General features: G+C 34.1%; 1 protein-coding gene across 2 annotated transcripts; it reads right to left on the bottom strand.

The window, feature by feature from the left end:
- Positions 1-1,490: 1,490 nt before the first annotated feature.
- On the bottom strand, positions 1,491-13,434 carry ptx3b (pentraxin 3, long b). Of its 2 annotated transcripts, none has more exons than XM_689266.8 (3): positions 13,159-13,434; positions 7,004-7,549; positions 1,491-4,792 (listed from the first exon to the last, which is right to left on the bottom strand). In XM_689266.8, the coding sequence occupies exons 1-3, from the start codon at positions 13,316-13,318 to the stop codon at positions 4,176-4,178; spliced, it is 1,323 nt and encodes a 440-aa protein (XP_694358.3). In that variant the 5' UTR covers positions 13,319-13,434; the 3' UTR covers positions 1,491-4,175. The 2 variants fall into 2 exon arrangements, with proteins under 2 accessions (XP_694358.3, XP_068070408.1); XM_068214307.2 differs by having other exon boundaries at positions 7,004-7,546.
- Positions 13,435-14,357: the final 923 nt, after the last annotated feature.

The raw sequence follows: 14,357 nt of genomic DNA, 5'->3' as shown, positions 1-14,357 counted from the left end.
TATTTTGTCATAACAATTAAACAATAAGATTTTTAATTAGAAATATAGCAAGAAGAAAGTAAAGTTTCCAGAACTTTTTTCCTTATAACAAAAAGTTAGTCAGCAACATTAAAAAGCTCTACAAGTGAAAAAAAATATATATTTACATAGAAGATTCTAAGCTTCTCATTGAGAGGATAGAGTTACACTTCAGTTTTGTAAATTGTATTTTAACAGGGTTATGTAATCTTATGAAAATATTTGTTGGGAGTATACATAAAATATAAAAACACAACAATTTTGCCTTTACAAATATAATTTTTGACCTTAACTGAAATTGTTTGAGCAGTGATGATTGACAAATAATATATAAAATTGAGCTCTAAACCTACACAAGCTTTATGTGAGATACCATGTTAAAGTAAAAAATAATAAACTGTATGACATTTAAACAATGCTATAATACAAAAACAACAACTGACATACAGTTGAAGTCAGAATTATTACCCCCCCCCCCTGAACTTTTTTCTTTTTTAAATATTTCCCATATTATGTTAAACAGAGCAAATAAAAATGTTCACAGTATGTCTGATAATATTTTTTCTACTGGAGAAAGTCTTTTTTTTATTTTGGCTAGAATAAAAACAGTTTTAAATTTTTTAAACACCATTTTAAGGACAAAATTACTAGCCCTTTTAAGCAAAATGTTTTTCGATAGGCTACACAGAACAAACCATCGTTATAACTTGCCTAATTACCCTAACCTGCCTATTTAACCTAATTAACTTAGTTAAGCATTGAATTGTCACTTTAAGCTGTATAAAAGTGTATTGAAAAATATCTAGTCAAATATTAATTACTGTCATCATGACAAAGATAAAATAAATCAGTTATTATAGATGAGTTATTAAAACTATTATGTTTAGAAATGTGTTGAAAAAAATCTCTCCGTTAAACAGAAAATGGGGGGGGGGGGGGGGGATAAACTAGGGGGCTAATAATTCTGACTTCAACTTTAACATATGGTGTGTTAGACCTTAATACTAGTTAAATATTGTTGACAGGAAAAAATTGGTCAGTCAATGTAAAAAAGACTTTTCTGACCTCTATGCTTCACACACCACTGGAAAGTACTGCTCACTGTAATCATTACACATACAATTGTGGGTCTCATTTCAGAGTTATTGCTACTATGGTTCAAGCACACGCCTTGTTTGGGTTCACTTTATATTATTTGTGGTCAGACTGGACCAGCCGCCAATGGTCAGAGTAGAGTAACACCTATGCAGCAATAGTCCAGACAAATATTATAAACGACTAAACTATAAAAAAGGGACAGTCTGTTTCACATTATTGGTGAACAATGTAAACAATCATGTCCTGCACAGTGCTGTAAATAAATCCAGACTCACCCCACCCCACCCCAGCTCATTAAAATGTAAATTTGGATCAACAGAGAAGCAGTTCAGTCATTTGGAGTCCATTAATTATGCTCACTGCAACTACACTGCTAGAATTTATTAGCTGTTTGTTCATTAAACTAATTTATTTAAAAGTTAAATCATTTTGTCCTTAATGTACTAAATAAAAATACAATATTAAACTGTTTAATTTGTATAGCATACATGTTTAAAAGTTAAAGTGAAAGTTCATGCAAAAATTATATTTCTGTCTGTGAGAGTTGACTTGCACCAATGCCATTCCAAACCTATTTGGTTTTCCACAAAAGGCAGGATTTTGAAGGAAGTGTTAATCTTTTGAAAAATATATTTTATAGTTAGATTTCAGTAGATACATGTTAAATATGGATAACTTTATGTATATATACGTTTTGAGGAGCAGTGTTTGGTCAAAGCATGTATAAAAGATGGCCCTCTTGCATTAGTTTAGTTGTGTCCCAAATGACATTGGGTTATTTTATCATTCAACATCAGAGTCTAAAAGGACTTTGTTCTGTTGTTCTAAACCCTCCATTCCTTTAAACCTCCCCACTCTAGAGTGTTAACCCTTCAAAGAGATTAGGGTATAAGGATGAACAATTCAGAATGAAATACAGCCATGCAGTGTGCAAATTATTCATTGATGATCGAGGGGTCAACTTTTTTTAGTAATGTTAGTTTGTGTAATACATGCTTCAGTGAATCAAATGTATGTATTTATTTAAATATCATCTAATTTATTAATTAATTGTTTTTATGTTTTGAGTGTTTTGTGGGATTTAGTGTATTCTGACCTGACTAAACTATGTGTCTAATTTGACTTTACTTTTTAGAAACAAACACATATTTTACAGTCTTGTGAACTCTTACGATGTCTATCGGAGCTGTAAATCTGCGGGTTTCAGATTGTTGAATGACTTTTTTTCTCGCAATGATTGGCGTGATCATTATTTGGGTGGACAAATGGATATCATTCATTCATTTTCCTTCAGCTTAGTCCCTTTATTAATCTGGGGTCGCCACAGCGGAATGAACCACCAACTTATCCAGTATATATTTTACGCAGCGGATACCCTTCCAGCTGCAACTCAGTACTACTCATACACTCTCACATTCACACACATACACTACAGCTAATTTAATTTATTCAGTTCACCTATACCGCAAGTCTTTAGACTGTCAGGAATCCAGAGCACCCAGAGGACACCTACTGTGTCGCCCTAACGATAATCTATTATTTTAATTAATAACATTATTATTTTAAATACAGATCAGAGTGAACTTCTTTCTCAGTTTCAAAGGCCCCCTTTTGACAAATCAGGGATTAAGCCAAAGGAAATGAATGAATGAATGAATGAATATATGTTTTGTTTTCACATGTTTCGAAAATGTAACGGATTCATTCATTCATTCATTTTCTTTTTTGTTTAGTTCTTTTTATTAATCTGGGGTTGCCACAGCGGAATGAACCACCAACTTATCTAGCATATGTTTTACGCAGCAGATGCCCTTCCAGCTGCAACCCATATCTGGGAAACATCCATACACACTCATTCACATGCATACACCATGGACAATTTAGCTCACCCAGTTCACCTATACCACGTGTTTTTAGGCTTGTGGGGCAAACCAGAGCACTCGGAGGAAACCCACATCAACACAGGTAGAACATGCAAACTCCACACAGAAATGTCAGCTGGACCCAGTTAGAGCTCGAACCAGCGACCTTCTTTTTGTGAGTCAATTGTGCCCACTGCCCAACCGTGCTTCCTATGTAACAGTATTCCACTTATAAATCATAAAAGTCATCATTCTTTAACAGCCACGTCTGCATTTAAAATTGCATAAGTATTCCTAAAGTGCGCTTAGAAGGGAGCATGACTGTCAGTCTGAAGATCGTTAAAACTGAACTGTATTAAAAATGACTATAAAGGCAAATTACAGAAAATGTGAACAAGGCAACTTTAAGATTCTGATGGAATCAGGAAGCTCTAAATTTGCTAACCTATGTTTTGTATTTACATAACTTAGGAGAATGAAGATTTTTGGAAATGCATTTCAAGTTTGGAATGACATGAAGGTGAATTTGTATTTTGGGGATAAGAGCTTTTCCTTTTAAAATGTAGTTCACCTAAAAAATGAAAATTCACTTTCATGGTGAGCAAATTAAAGAATTAAAGGACTGTGTGACAATAAAATATTGAGTAAAGGCTGATAAAAATTGTAGCTTTTTTATTACAATAATAATTGATTTTTTTTTATTTAGACAGAAAACAGTTCTTTTAAATTGCACTATAAAATACTTTTTGTTTGTTTGTCACATTTGTAAGTATTAAACATATATTTCAATAACAGTTTTGTATTTTTTTCACCTTCAAGTGGTTCCAAAACTTTATAAGTTTGTACTTTTTGTGTTGGACATAAAGGAAATATATATTTTTATAAATAATATATTTTTAAAGTGTTGAAACTTCCTAATCGGGAAAAAACTATGGAGGTCAATGGGTACAGCTTTTCAGCATTCTTCAAAATGCTGAATCTTCTTTAGTGTTCAACAGAAAAAAAAGTCAAACAGATCTGGAATGAGGAGGGCGAGCAAACGATGACAGAATTGTAATTTTTTAGGTGAAATATCCCTTTAAGCAGAGCATATATTATATTTGGAATGAAAGTGAAGGTAAACACAAAAAAAGCATTAATTATATATAATAAAAGACACTTAATACACAGCTTTAGCCAGTAGATATTGGTGCAGTCTCAGTTGATATATTGAGCTCCACCATTTGGAACGATCTCTGAAATGCCCCATCCAATCACATTCCCTCTGCTATCACATGACCCGTCCTGATTGGCGTACTCTTTAATCCTCTCCGCCTCCAGCACGTGGTCCCACATGTTCACCCCTGTCATCTTCCCGGTGAAGACTACAGTTGAGACCAGATCTCTGTAAATTCCCGACCGGCTGATCTCCTGTCCAAGCAAAATGAACCCATCACTGGGCAGTTCGTGGCCTTCTGCTACTCCAGACACTCTGGCAACACTTTCTCCATTCACCCACAAATCAGCCAAACCCTGCTTTGAGCTCCAAGTGGCGCAAAAGTGTCCCCACTGCCCATCTGTTACTACACCAAGAGCTTCCACTAGACCAGTGTCACCGCCCACCTTGAGGAGTAGTGAGCGACCTGACAGAAGAAGCTGGAGCTCTTGAGGGTTTATCTTGCTTCCGTATGAGAAAAGAACTGTTTTATTAAGAGCCTGAGTCACTTTGGCCCACAGACAGAGAGTGAATGTTTGTAGAGACATGGACATGGAGGGTGTTACTTCTGCGAAGATGTGCTTGGAGCGCATTGGAAATAACAAAGCCATCTCACACCCTTGAAAAATGAGAAAAGGAAGAAATAAGGAATGAAAGAATAATTATGGCACTGAATCATCACACAGTAAATATATATAAAGAGTTCAGATGCAAAAACCTCTAAGTGCCATCTGCAATTTTCTTCTACAATGAGCATTTTTCTCAACCTCTTATGTTCATGTTCAGTTATTTCATGTTAAAAGCAAGAAAAAGAACTTTTTTTTTTTCATAAAAGGGAAATTACTGAATCAAGACATAGGAGCCTGAGAAAAATTGCAATATTAAAAGAAAATTTCAGATGGCACATATACATACTTGAAGTCAGAATTATTAGCCCCCTTTATTTATTTATTTTTTTTAAACATTTGCCAAATGATGTTTAACAGAGCAAGAAAATGTCTACAGTATGTCTGATAATATTTTTTGTCTTCTGGAGAAAGTATTATTTGTTTTTTTTTTTGGCTAGAAAAAAAGCAGTTTTTAATTTTTTAAACACTATTTTAAGGACAAAATTGTTAGCCCCTTCAAGCTAGATATTTTTTTTTCGATAATCTAAAAAAGAAACCATTGTTATACAATAACTTACCTAATTACACTAACCTGCCTAGTTAACCTAATTAACCCAGTTAAGCCATTACATGTTACTTTAAGCTGTATAGAAGTATCTTGAAAAATATCTAGTAAAATATTATTTACTGTCATCATGGCAAACATAAAATAAATCAGTTATTACAAATGAGTTATTAAAACTGTTATGTTTAGAAATGTGTTGAAAAATCTTTGTTTAACAGAAATTGGGGGAAAAATAAACAGAGGGGCTAATAATACAGGGGGGGCTAATAATTCTGACTTCAACTGTATATATCTATATCAATAGGCCCAGTTTTATTATTAAATCCTGTTTGCTTTTACATAATTAAGTAAATTAGAAAATGTTTTAACCAACACCCTCCTAATTCTCAAAATGGGTCTAAAATGGCACCTATAGATTTCCAGTGTTAAACTCTCTTAAAAATTATGCTTAATAGCACCAAAAATTGTTTTTCTGCCTTGTAATCATAGGAAACTATTTTAGGTTCTACATAGCACCTATATATTCAAAGATGGCACTGTAAAAACTGCTGGGTTCAACATATGGGTTCAACACAATTCCCTCATGTTGTCACATCACAAATCCATTAAGTTAACTTTTTTTTTTTTTAATTTAAGGGAAACCTGAAGAACTGTGATGTTTTAACTAATTTTAAATAAGTAGGTTGAAAAAGAAGCAAAAGTCATTTTCGGAGTGTATACTGTAAAAATATTTTAGTTCACACAATCGATTTGTGTTGGGACAACATGAAAGAATTAAGTTAACTTATTAGATTTAACAAATTTAAGTGGATTAAACATAGAACAATTAAGTTTTCCAAAAAAAATCAAGAATTTGTGTTTTTAAATAAGTAGTTAGAACAAACAACAAACATCATTTTTTGAGTGTATGTTTTTTTATAAGCACAAATACCGAATGATGAAATTAATTTCTTTAAGAAATATGGGGAGAAAAAGAAGTTGGGTCACTTTGGGACACATGTTGTCCACTAAATCAGCATATTAAAATAACTTTTAAAGGATTGTTTTACACTGAAAACTGGAGTAAAGGCTGCTAAAAAGGCTTGCAACTTTTCCATTAATAAATGATAATTTTTTTAAATTAAGGTAGAAAACAGTTATTTTAAATTGTACTATACATTACTTTTTGTTTGCATAAATGTTACAAAACGTATTTTATTTATTCATTCATTTTCTTGTCGGCTTAGTCCCTTTTATTAATTCGCCACAGCGGAATGAACCGCCAACTTATCCAGCATGTTTTTACGCAGCGGATGCCCTTCCATCCGCAACCCATCTCTGGGAAACATCCATACATACACACACACACACACACACTCATACACAACGGACAATTTAACCTACCCAATTCACCTGTACCGCATGTCTTTGGACTGTGGGGAAACCGGAGCACCCGGAGGAAACCCACGCGAATGCAGGGAGAACATGAAAACTCCACACAGAAATGCCAACTGAGCCGAGGTTTAAACCAGCGACCTTCTTAATGTGAGGCGACAGCACTACCTAATGCGCCACTGCATCGCCTTTATATATTTTATTTTATTTTTATTTTTTAAAGTGGGAAATCATCAATGATTCTGTAGTTAATATCATTACATATTACAGCTGAATCATGTACCTGAGGGCAGATAGCGGTTTACGGTTGCTCTCTGGAAAAGGGCCAGTTGGGCATGCACCCTTTGGAGATCAGCAGTGGCGGCCATTAGTGCTCTCTCCAACTTCCCACCATCTGCACTGCTTGCTTCTTGTTCTTTTGGATAAACAGAAAAAGACTTCACGGCCACCTGCCCTAGTCCTGCTCCTAACTCCAGTTTGGCGAGACGGGAAGCCTGATGTCGGCTCAGCTGAATGAGCTGCTGCAGCGTCTCATTGTTTTGGGCTTGATGAGAATCTGCAGCCTCTCTGAGCTGCTCCATAACTTGCTTTATATTGCGGTTCATCTGTTCGCTTATGCACTTGCAAGTGTTTTCTGAAGCCTGGACACATGCTTTGTTATTGTTAAGCTTATGGAGATCCTTCCGTATAGAGTCCATCTCTTTCTTGACCATGTCTTCAGTCTGCCAATGGAGCATGTTTTGCTTCATCTGAGAGTCTTCCAGCATAATGAAGAGTTTGTCCCAGCGGGAGAGGTCCTGGGGTGGACAGGGGATTTGAGTGCCTTCTGCTGTTAATAAAGAGATTTTTACTGCTTAGTGTTTGTGCAACATGAACATTTTTAAAAGGTAAACCAGTTGATAGCTTCATGTCAAAACCACATTAAATAACACAATGAAAAATGCAAAGGTTTTAATGTTTTTTTGACATCCACAATTACATTGATGCCCTTTTGACGAAATAAGTATTATAATATAAGAAGTTTATTTATCTGAAAGCTTTTTTATTTTTACCAATTTACATTGGAGCATGTTAACTACCTTAATGTCAAAACATCCTCAAACTGACATCTAACATTGCCATCAAAAAACACGTCAAAAATTGATTACAAGATAGTCCTGTAATCTCTTTTTGATGTTATTTTTGATATCAACATTAGGGGCCCTATCATACACCCGGCGCAGTGTGGCGCAAGACGCGGCGCAATAATCTTTTGGTAGTTTCAGCTTGGCGCAAGAGTCGTTTTGAGGCGTTGCACTACGCTGTTTATATAGCAAATGCATTAGCGCTCATTTGTGCGCCCATAGGTGTTCTGGTCTAAAAAGGAAGGCGTTCTGAGGTGCACTGCTGGCGCGTTGCTATTTTGAGAAACTATAATAGATTTTTCATTAGACCAAAACTAACCCGGTCTAAACTCCGGCGCAAAGTTGCGCCTCGCTTACGCACTGCTTAATACGCACAAGAGATCAATAGGCAAATATCTTTACATATGAAAAAAAATTAAATATTAAGGATATATATATATATATATATATATATAGGATATAATAAGAATAGATATAGAATATAAATATGAAGGATTAAAATATTACAAAACATATTATTTTCTAGCCTACATAAATATGAAAAAATCACTGCTTTTATGTCTTCTTCATCTCTTGAGGCTTTTTCAGTTCATTCATAACAATTTGCTTTTGTATAATGTTATTATTATTAGCAGTATTATTTATTATATCCATATTTATATTTGTTTTATTAAAAACAAGCTTAGATTTGCCCACTTGTCAGGTTTTAGACCATATGGGGCACATCATGTGTTTTAGAATATAACTCAGGTTTTTGAGCTCATTTTGCTATTATTATTCATTTATTCATTTGCTGGAAATTAGAACTGAATTTAGAAATAGTTTTGAAACGAATATTTGTGCTTAACAAACAAAATTATTTATTTATAGACTAATTGATGTCTGTGTGTAAAGGTTTCCCTATCCAAGAGCGAATGTAAAGTAGTTCCATTATCTCTCATTCTCACGCAGTAGATGCTCTGTTTAACAGTTTTCTGTTAAAAAAAACCTGTAACTGTGAACTGTTTGCTTGCGAAATGCTCATTTTTTCCACTTAGACTTACTTTGTGTCCTGTAAATAGGGAATGCGCTCTTGGCGCGACGCGGCTGACTCTTGAAGGGAATGGGAGATGAGACTCTAATTGGTTTATTCTCAAAACACACCTATAACTCATTAAGAAAATAAACTCAACACTTTTAGACCATGCGCCGCGGCGCAAGGCAGATTTCCCATCCGTAAATTAGCAAAAACGCGTCCTGACACGCCCTGAAAGCGTTTGCGCCCTGCGTTTTGCGCTCTGCGCATGGACCGTCAAAATAGAGCCCTAGATGTCAATTTGATGTCATTTTAACATCAAGGTAGGCTGCTAAAAATTGCAACTTTTCCATTACAATGATAAATAAAATAAATCAAGATAGAAAAAAGTATTTTTTAAGTTAGATCAATGTATACAGTACTTTTTTTGTTTTCCCCATGTGTTAGAAAGTTAATATAATTCATTTAAAAAAATTTATTTAATATAATTGTCCCAATCACCAGCAACCTAATGCTGGCAGATCGCTGGTAAACACACAGGTCGCATAGAACTACATATCCGCCATTATATGGACTACAAGTTCCAGTCATGCACCTCACACACCTCACACACTGATCCTGACTGCAAACACACAGCCGGAGGATTGTCAGACTGATTACTAGGACTTTAAATACAAGCCACACACTTTTGGGCTGAGTCTTGTTATACTGTTTGTGAACATTACAACACTGTTTCCTTGCCTCGCCTTCCTAGTTTGAGCCTTGCTTTGTTTTGTTTGTTTTTACGTTGTCTGCTGCCTGCCTTTTGACCATCTTCTTGTATGACCATGACTCTGGATTTGCCTGTGTGCATCTGTTTGCCCTTGTGTTAACCCTTGCTTGCATTTGGATCTGCACCTCTGTTGTCAGCGTCTCCTTCAAATTACAATAATTCTGTTTAATTTTATTTTATTTTAAAGAGTGGGGAATCATCTAAGATTATTTATTTTTAATATCTTAATTAATTTGTTGTGGTTTTGACATCAAGGTTGTCAATTAAATTAGCATTTTTAAATGTGTTTTTATATGTTTTTTTATGTTGTTTTGACATCAAGGTGCCTGCTGGGATTGCCATTACACTGATTAAAAATGAATTATAGGTTCAAATAGTATATAACTTCCCTTAAACTGTAATCAGTAAGTGACATTGAGGTGACATTATTATAGTTACACTTCATCCATCGTTTAATAAAAGCATGTATATTGAATAAAACAGGAAATACAAAGAGAAAATAATCTAGAAGAACAAAACTCAGGGAACTGAAAAGAGCTTTGGCCACAAATTTGCTTGATATCATACAAAACACCAAGCATGATTTGATTTAAATGACAATAAATCACAAAGTCAAACATACCTCTTACACAATTTTCACTATGTACAACATTAATATTCAAAACAGTCTGTTTCAGTCCTTTTGAATGGAAGTTTCCCAAACTGGAGCAGAAGCCCATCATTTAAAATACAGTCATCACATGCAGAAAAAGCTGGATCTTTTAAATATATATTTTTGGCTTTCTTTAACCCTTTTCTTCTGAGTTTATAGTGAACAGAAGAATTGCTAACTGCAGCTTTGCTTGTTTCACAATATTGGACTACTCCCAGAGACAGGTCCTCTGAAAATGAATAACCTTTATGATCCTCATAAGCATATTCTGGTTAATATGTTTAAGCTCCAGGCTTCAGTTTGCAGAAGAGCATCAGTGGAAAGGTATGCAAATGTCAAATGTCATGAAAGCAGCCAACACTTTCGTATTTCTGAAAGCTATGGGTCACAACACATGACATTATACTTCCATTGCTCTGTGCATTACAAATACAGATAAATATTTAACACTGTGTGCGTGTGTGCGTGCATGCGTGCTTGTGTGTGTGTTATATGTTAAATACATTATTATCCCTGCTGTGAAATTGTTATTCTTTTTAAGATATTTTATAAGTTCACACAGAATAGACTCGTGTTATTACCTTTATCATGATATAAAGAGGTAGGGCCCGAGCACATGTCTAGCCCGGCTCCACAACACTCCCCCCTCACATTTAAGTAGGTATCAGGTTTAATAGTGTGGAGTTAGGGTGGTGGAGGGATGCTGAAGTCAAGAGAAAATGGAGGTATGACATGTTTGACTGTTTAGGGTTTGGTCTTGATCTGATTGGATAATAGAATGATTGTCTGTGATGAATTAGCCTTGTCAAAGACTGATCGTGCTCCTCCCGAAATTTGTTTATGGAACATCCCTTAATAAAATGTGCTGATTAATAGTGTGAATATTAATAATCAGCTTAAAATGCAATTTAAAGGCTTAACTACACTGTAAAAAATCCTGGTTGCCCTCAATTTATAAGCTAAACCAAATTAACCTTCCATTCAACTTATATTATGTTAAACTGACTTAAAACAGCTAACTTGCATAATTTTTAAAATTAAATTAGGACATGATTAGCTTAGTGTTATAAGTTACAATGACCTAAAAACATATGCTGTCAGGACTAATTAATCATATCATTTTTTTACAGTGTAGGCTAATTTGGTCAACTTAGGTTAGGTTAGTCAGGTAGGTCACTCATTGGACAACAGTGGTTTGTTCTGCCAAAGACAAATTCTTAAGAAAGCTAATAATATTGGTTTTAGCAGTTTAAAATGATAGAATATATGATATATAACAATGACCAGTTATATAGCTGCCTAATATACATTGTTATTTTCATATATTTTTTATGTGAAATATTAAAATATTTGTATTCCTAAATATCCTAAAAGTTTGCATATACCCATTTATTCAATATTTCTATTTTTGAAAGTAAAAAGCCATACACAACCCAGATAGCAGACCTAAGTTAAATCAACATTGAATAAATGTTAAAACATCAACCAAAATATCATTGAAACAACATTAAAATTTATTATTGACTTTGCAGTTTTGCACCCTGAAATAATGTTAACATAGCGATGATAAATAGATCAAAATGTTTACAAAATCAGCATTTATTTAACTAAATGTAAATCACTTTTTACACTGAAACCAACATCGAATTAATGTTTAAACATCAACCAAACTATCATACAATTAATGTTGAAATGTAAAGTTGATTTTTAGCCAGTTTTGCACCCTGAAATAATTTGATTACAATGCTGCTTAATAGAATAAAACGGTCACACAATCAACATTAATTAGCTAAGATTAAAACAATATTTACATTTGAAAAAACACTGAAACATCAGTTCAGACTTGTTTTAAGTACAGTATGATTTTATTACAATGAAAAACGTTTCTGCTGCTCTATAAAACCCAACAGTGAGCTTTTTCAAATGAAATGAGTGTAGTTAACTCAAAATTGACTGAACGTTAATTCTACTCATTTGAAAAGAGTTTTGAACTCTTGTGTTGAAGGTAATGAGTTTATTAAATTCCTCATTACTTCAACTTAAATGGAGTAAGTTCACAGTACTCATATAGATTAGTTTTTTTGCCTTAACTTATCGGGTTTTACAGTACTCGGTTGGTTTGAGTTCTCTTCATTTATTGGGTTTTACTGTGCTGAAATTGCTTTGTTTACTCAAACGGATTGAGTTCACAATACTTATTAGGAATTTATTTTTTTTAACTTAAATGGTTCGTTTCAATCGGTTTACTCAAATGATTTGAGTTACCTTAACTTTTTGGGTTTTACAGTGTGCCTCCTTTCAATCAGAAACCACTGGGCTGAAAAAAGAAAAACTAAAGTATATACCTCTACATTGTAAAAAATCTTTTATCTCGTCTTTTAAAACTTATGGAAGCAGCCAACACTTTTGTATTTCCGAAAGCTATGGGTCAGGACACATGACATTGCACTTCCATAGCTCTGTGCATTACAAATACAGATAAATAATTAAAACTTCATTAGACAACATTGGTTAATTCCGTAGCCAATCAAAAGTAATTATTAAAGTGAACTAATAATATTGATCTTAGCACTTTAAAATTATGAAATACATGACATATAACAATGACCAGTTAAATAGCCATCTAATATTTATTATCATTTTCACAAATTTTATATTTTTTGGAAATATTAAAATGTCTGTGTTCCCAAATATCCTAAACATTTTCATATACCCATTTACTCAGTATTTCTATTTTTTAAATACTTTGCCATACACTAATTTGCCAGTATAACATTATTTTAGTAATTCAACTGACAGAAAAAAATGACACAAACAATACATGAATGTTTGCAGATTAAAAACAAAGAGACATGTAGAATTGAAAAAGACTTACATTGCACGCGGTCACCATTGGAGATCTCGTTATAGTAGGAATCAGAGTAATCCTCTCCATACTCATAACTGAACACGATCCCAGTTAAAAAGCAGGGCAGGCAGAGGGCCAGCACGGCCCCGGGCGCATACATTCTGTGTACGTTAGTCTCTCTCTGCATGTAATCAGATTATTTTGAAGTAAATCAGATGCTCCACAGCCACTAAGATGCCTTGTGGGTTGTTTTTGTGTGCTGGTACTCCGCCACTGTCCCACATGTATCTGAAAGCCCACACTGAGCCTCTGTGAGTCTGAGCGGGTGCTTTTAAACACTCGCTGTGAGTAATGCTGTGCTGGAGGTGGGCTGCATGTGTGTGATGTGCTCAAATGTCACAGCCTCTAATGCTGGTCGGGGAAAAAGAAATTGTCGTGGGGGTGTGGAAAGGAAAATAAGAAAGTGCTTAAATCCCCCCAAATGAGAAGTCTGCTAAAGTCAAGGAGTGAGAATTTTGGACATAAAGATGTTTGACCTCAAGGGAATATCGTCATAATACCTCCAGAGGAAACTTTATTTTGCTTGTTGTCCATGAGTTAACTTGTTGATTCATAGCTTTTCCTGTTTTATATCTTTTCACCTCAAAATGACCATTTTGTCATCATTTACTTACCCTCATGTCATTCCAAATCTGTATGTCTGTTTTTTTTTTTTAATGATAATTATGAAACAATATTTTTTGCTGAGTGTGTGTGTGGGATTAAGTCTGTCATGCATTATTTTTAATGATAGTAAAAGCACAGTACACTGTACAAAATGCACTGTAAGAAATTGGTTACTTTCACCTAAAAAGTGAGTAATACTGTTGCAGCGACAAGTTGACTTTACTTAAAAAAGGTAGAAAACCTGCTGTAACATGGAACAGGAAGTTGATGATGAAATTGTAATAATTTTGCACACTTAATAATTGTACTCACTTCATTCATTATTCACAATTATTCATCAATATTTGTGTGATTAATAAAAAGTAACTTTAAAAGGAATCTGATTGTAAGTTATTTTAATATGCAATTTAAAAATGTAATATAATCCAGATAACGTGGAATCATTTACTTTCCTGTGCTATCCCTGGATTGAATCTTGAATACATCAAAAAGTATGTGCTTCCTGCTTACCATTTTATAACCACTACATTCTAAAACAATTCTAGATTATTTAAACTCAA

This window comes from Danio rerio, chromosome 2, assembly GCF_049306965.1.
Source record: "Danio rerio strain Tuebingen ecotype United States chromosome 2, GRCz12tu, whole genome shotgun sequence".
In the NCBI taxonomy this organism is placed as follows: Eukaryota; Metazoa; Chordata; class Actinopteri; order Cypriniformes; family Danionidae; genus Danio; species Danio rerio.
The sequence above is the reverse complement of the archived record's forward strand: the minus strand, read 5'-3'. Positions and strand labels throughout refer to the sequence as shown.

Bases quoted from the DNA above. Each gene is read 5' to 3' on its own strand.
- ptx3b (XM_689266.8), bottom strand. From the start codon at position 13,318: ATGCAGAGAGAGACTAACGTACACAGAATGTATGCGCCCGGGGCCGTG. The intron at 7,550-13,158 runs GTAAGTCTTTTT...CTTTATTAACAG, and splicing joins CAATGGTGACCGCGTGCAAT to CAGAAGGCACTCAAATCCCC. The intron at 4,793-7,003 runs GTACATGATTCA...TCATTTTTCAAG, and splicing joins AAACCGCTATCTGCCCTCAG to GGTGTGAGATGGCTTTGTTA.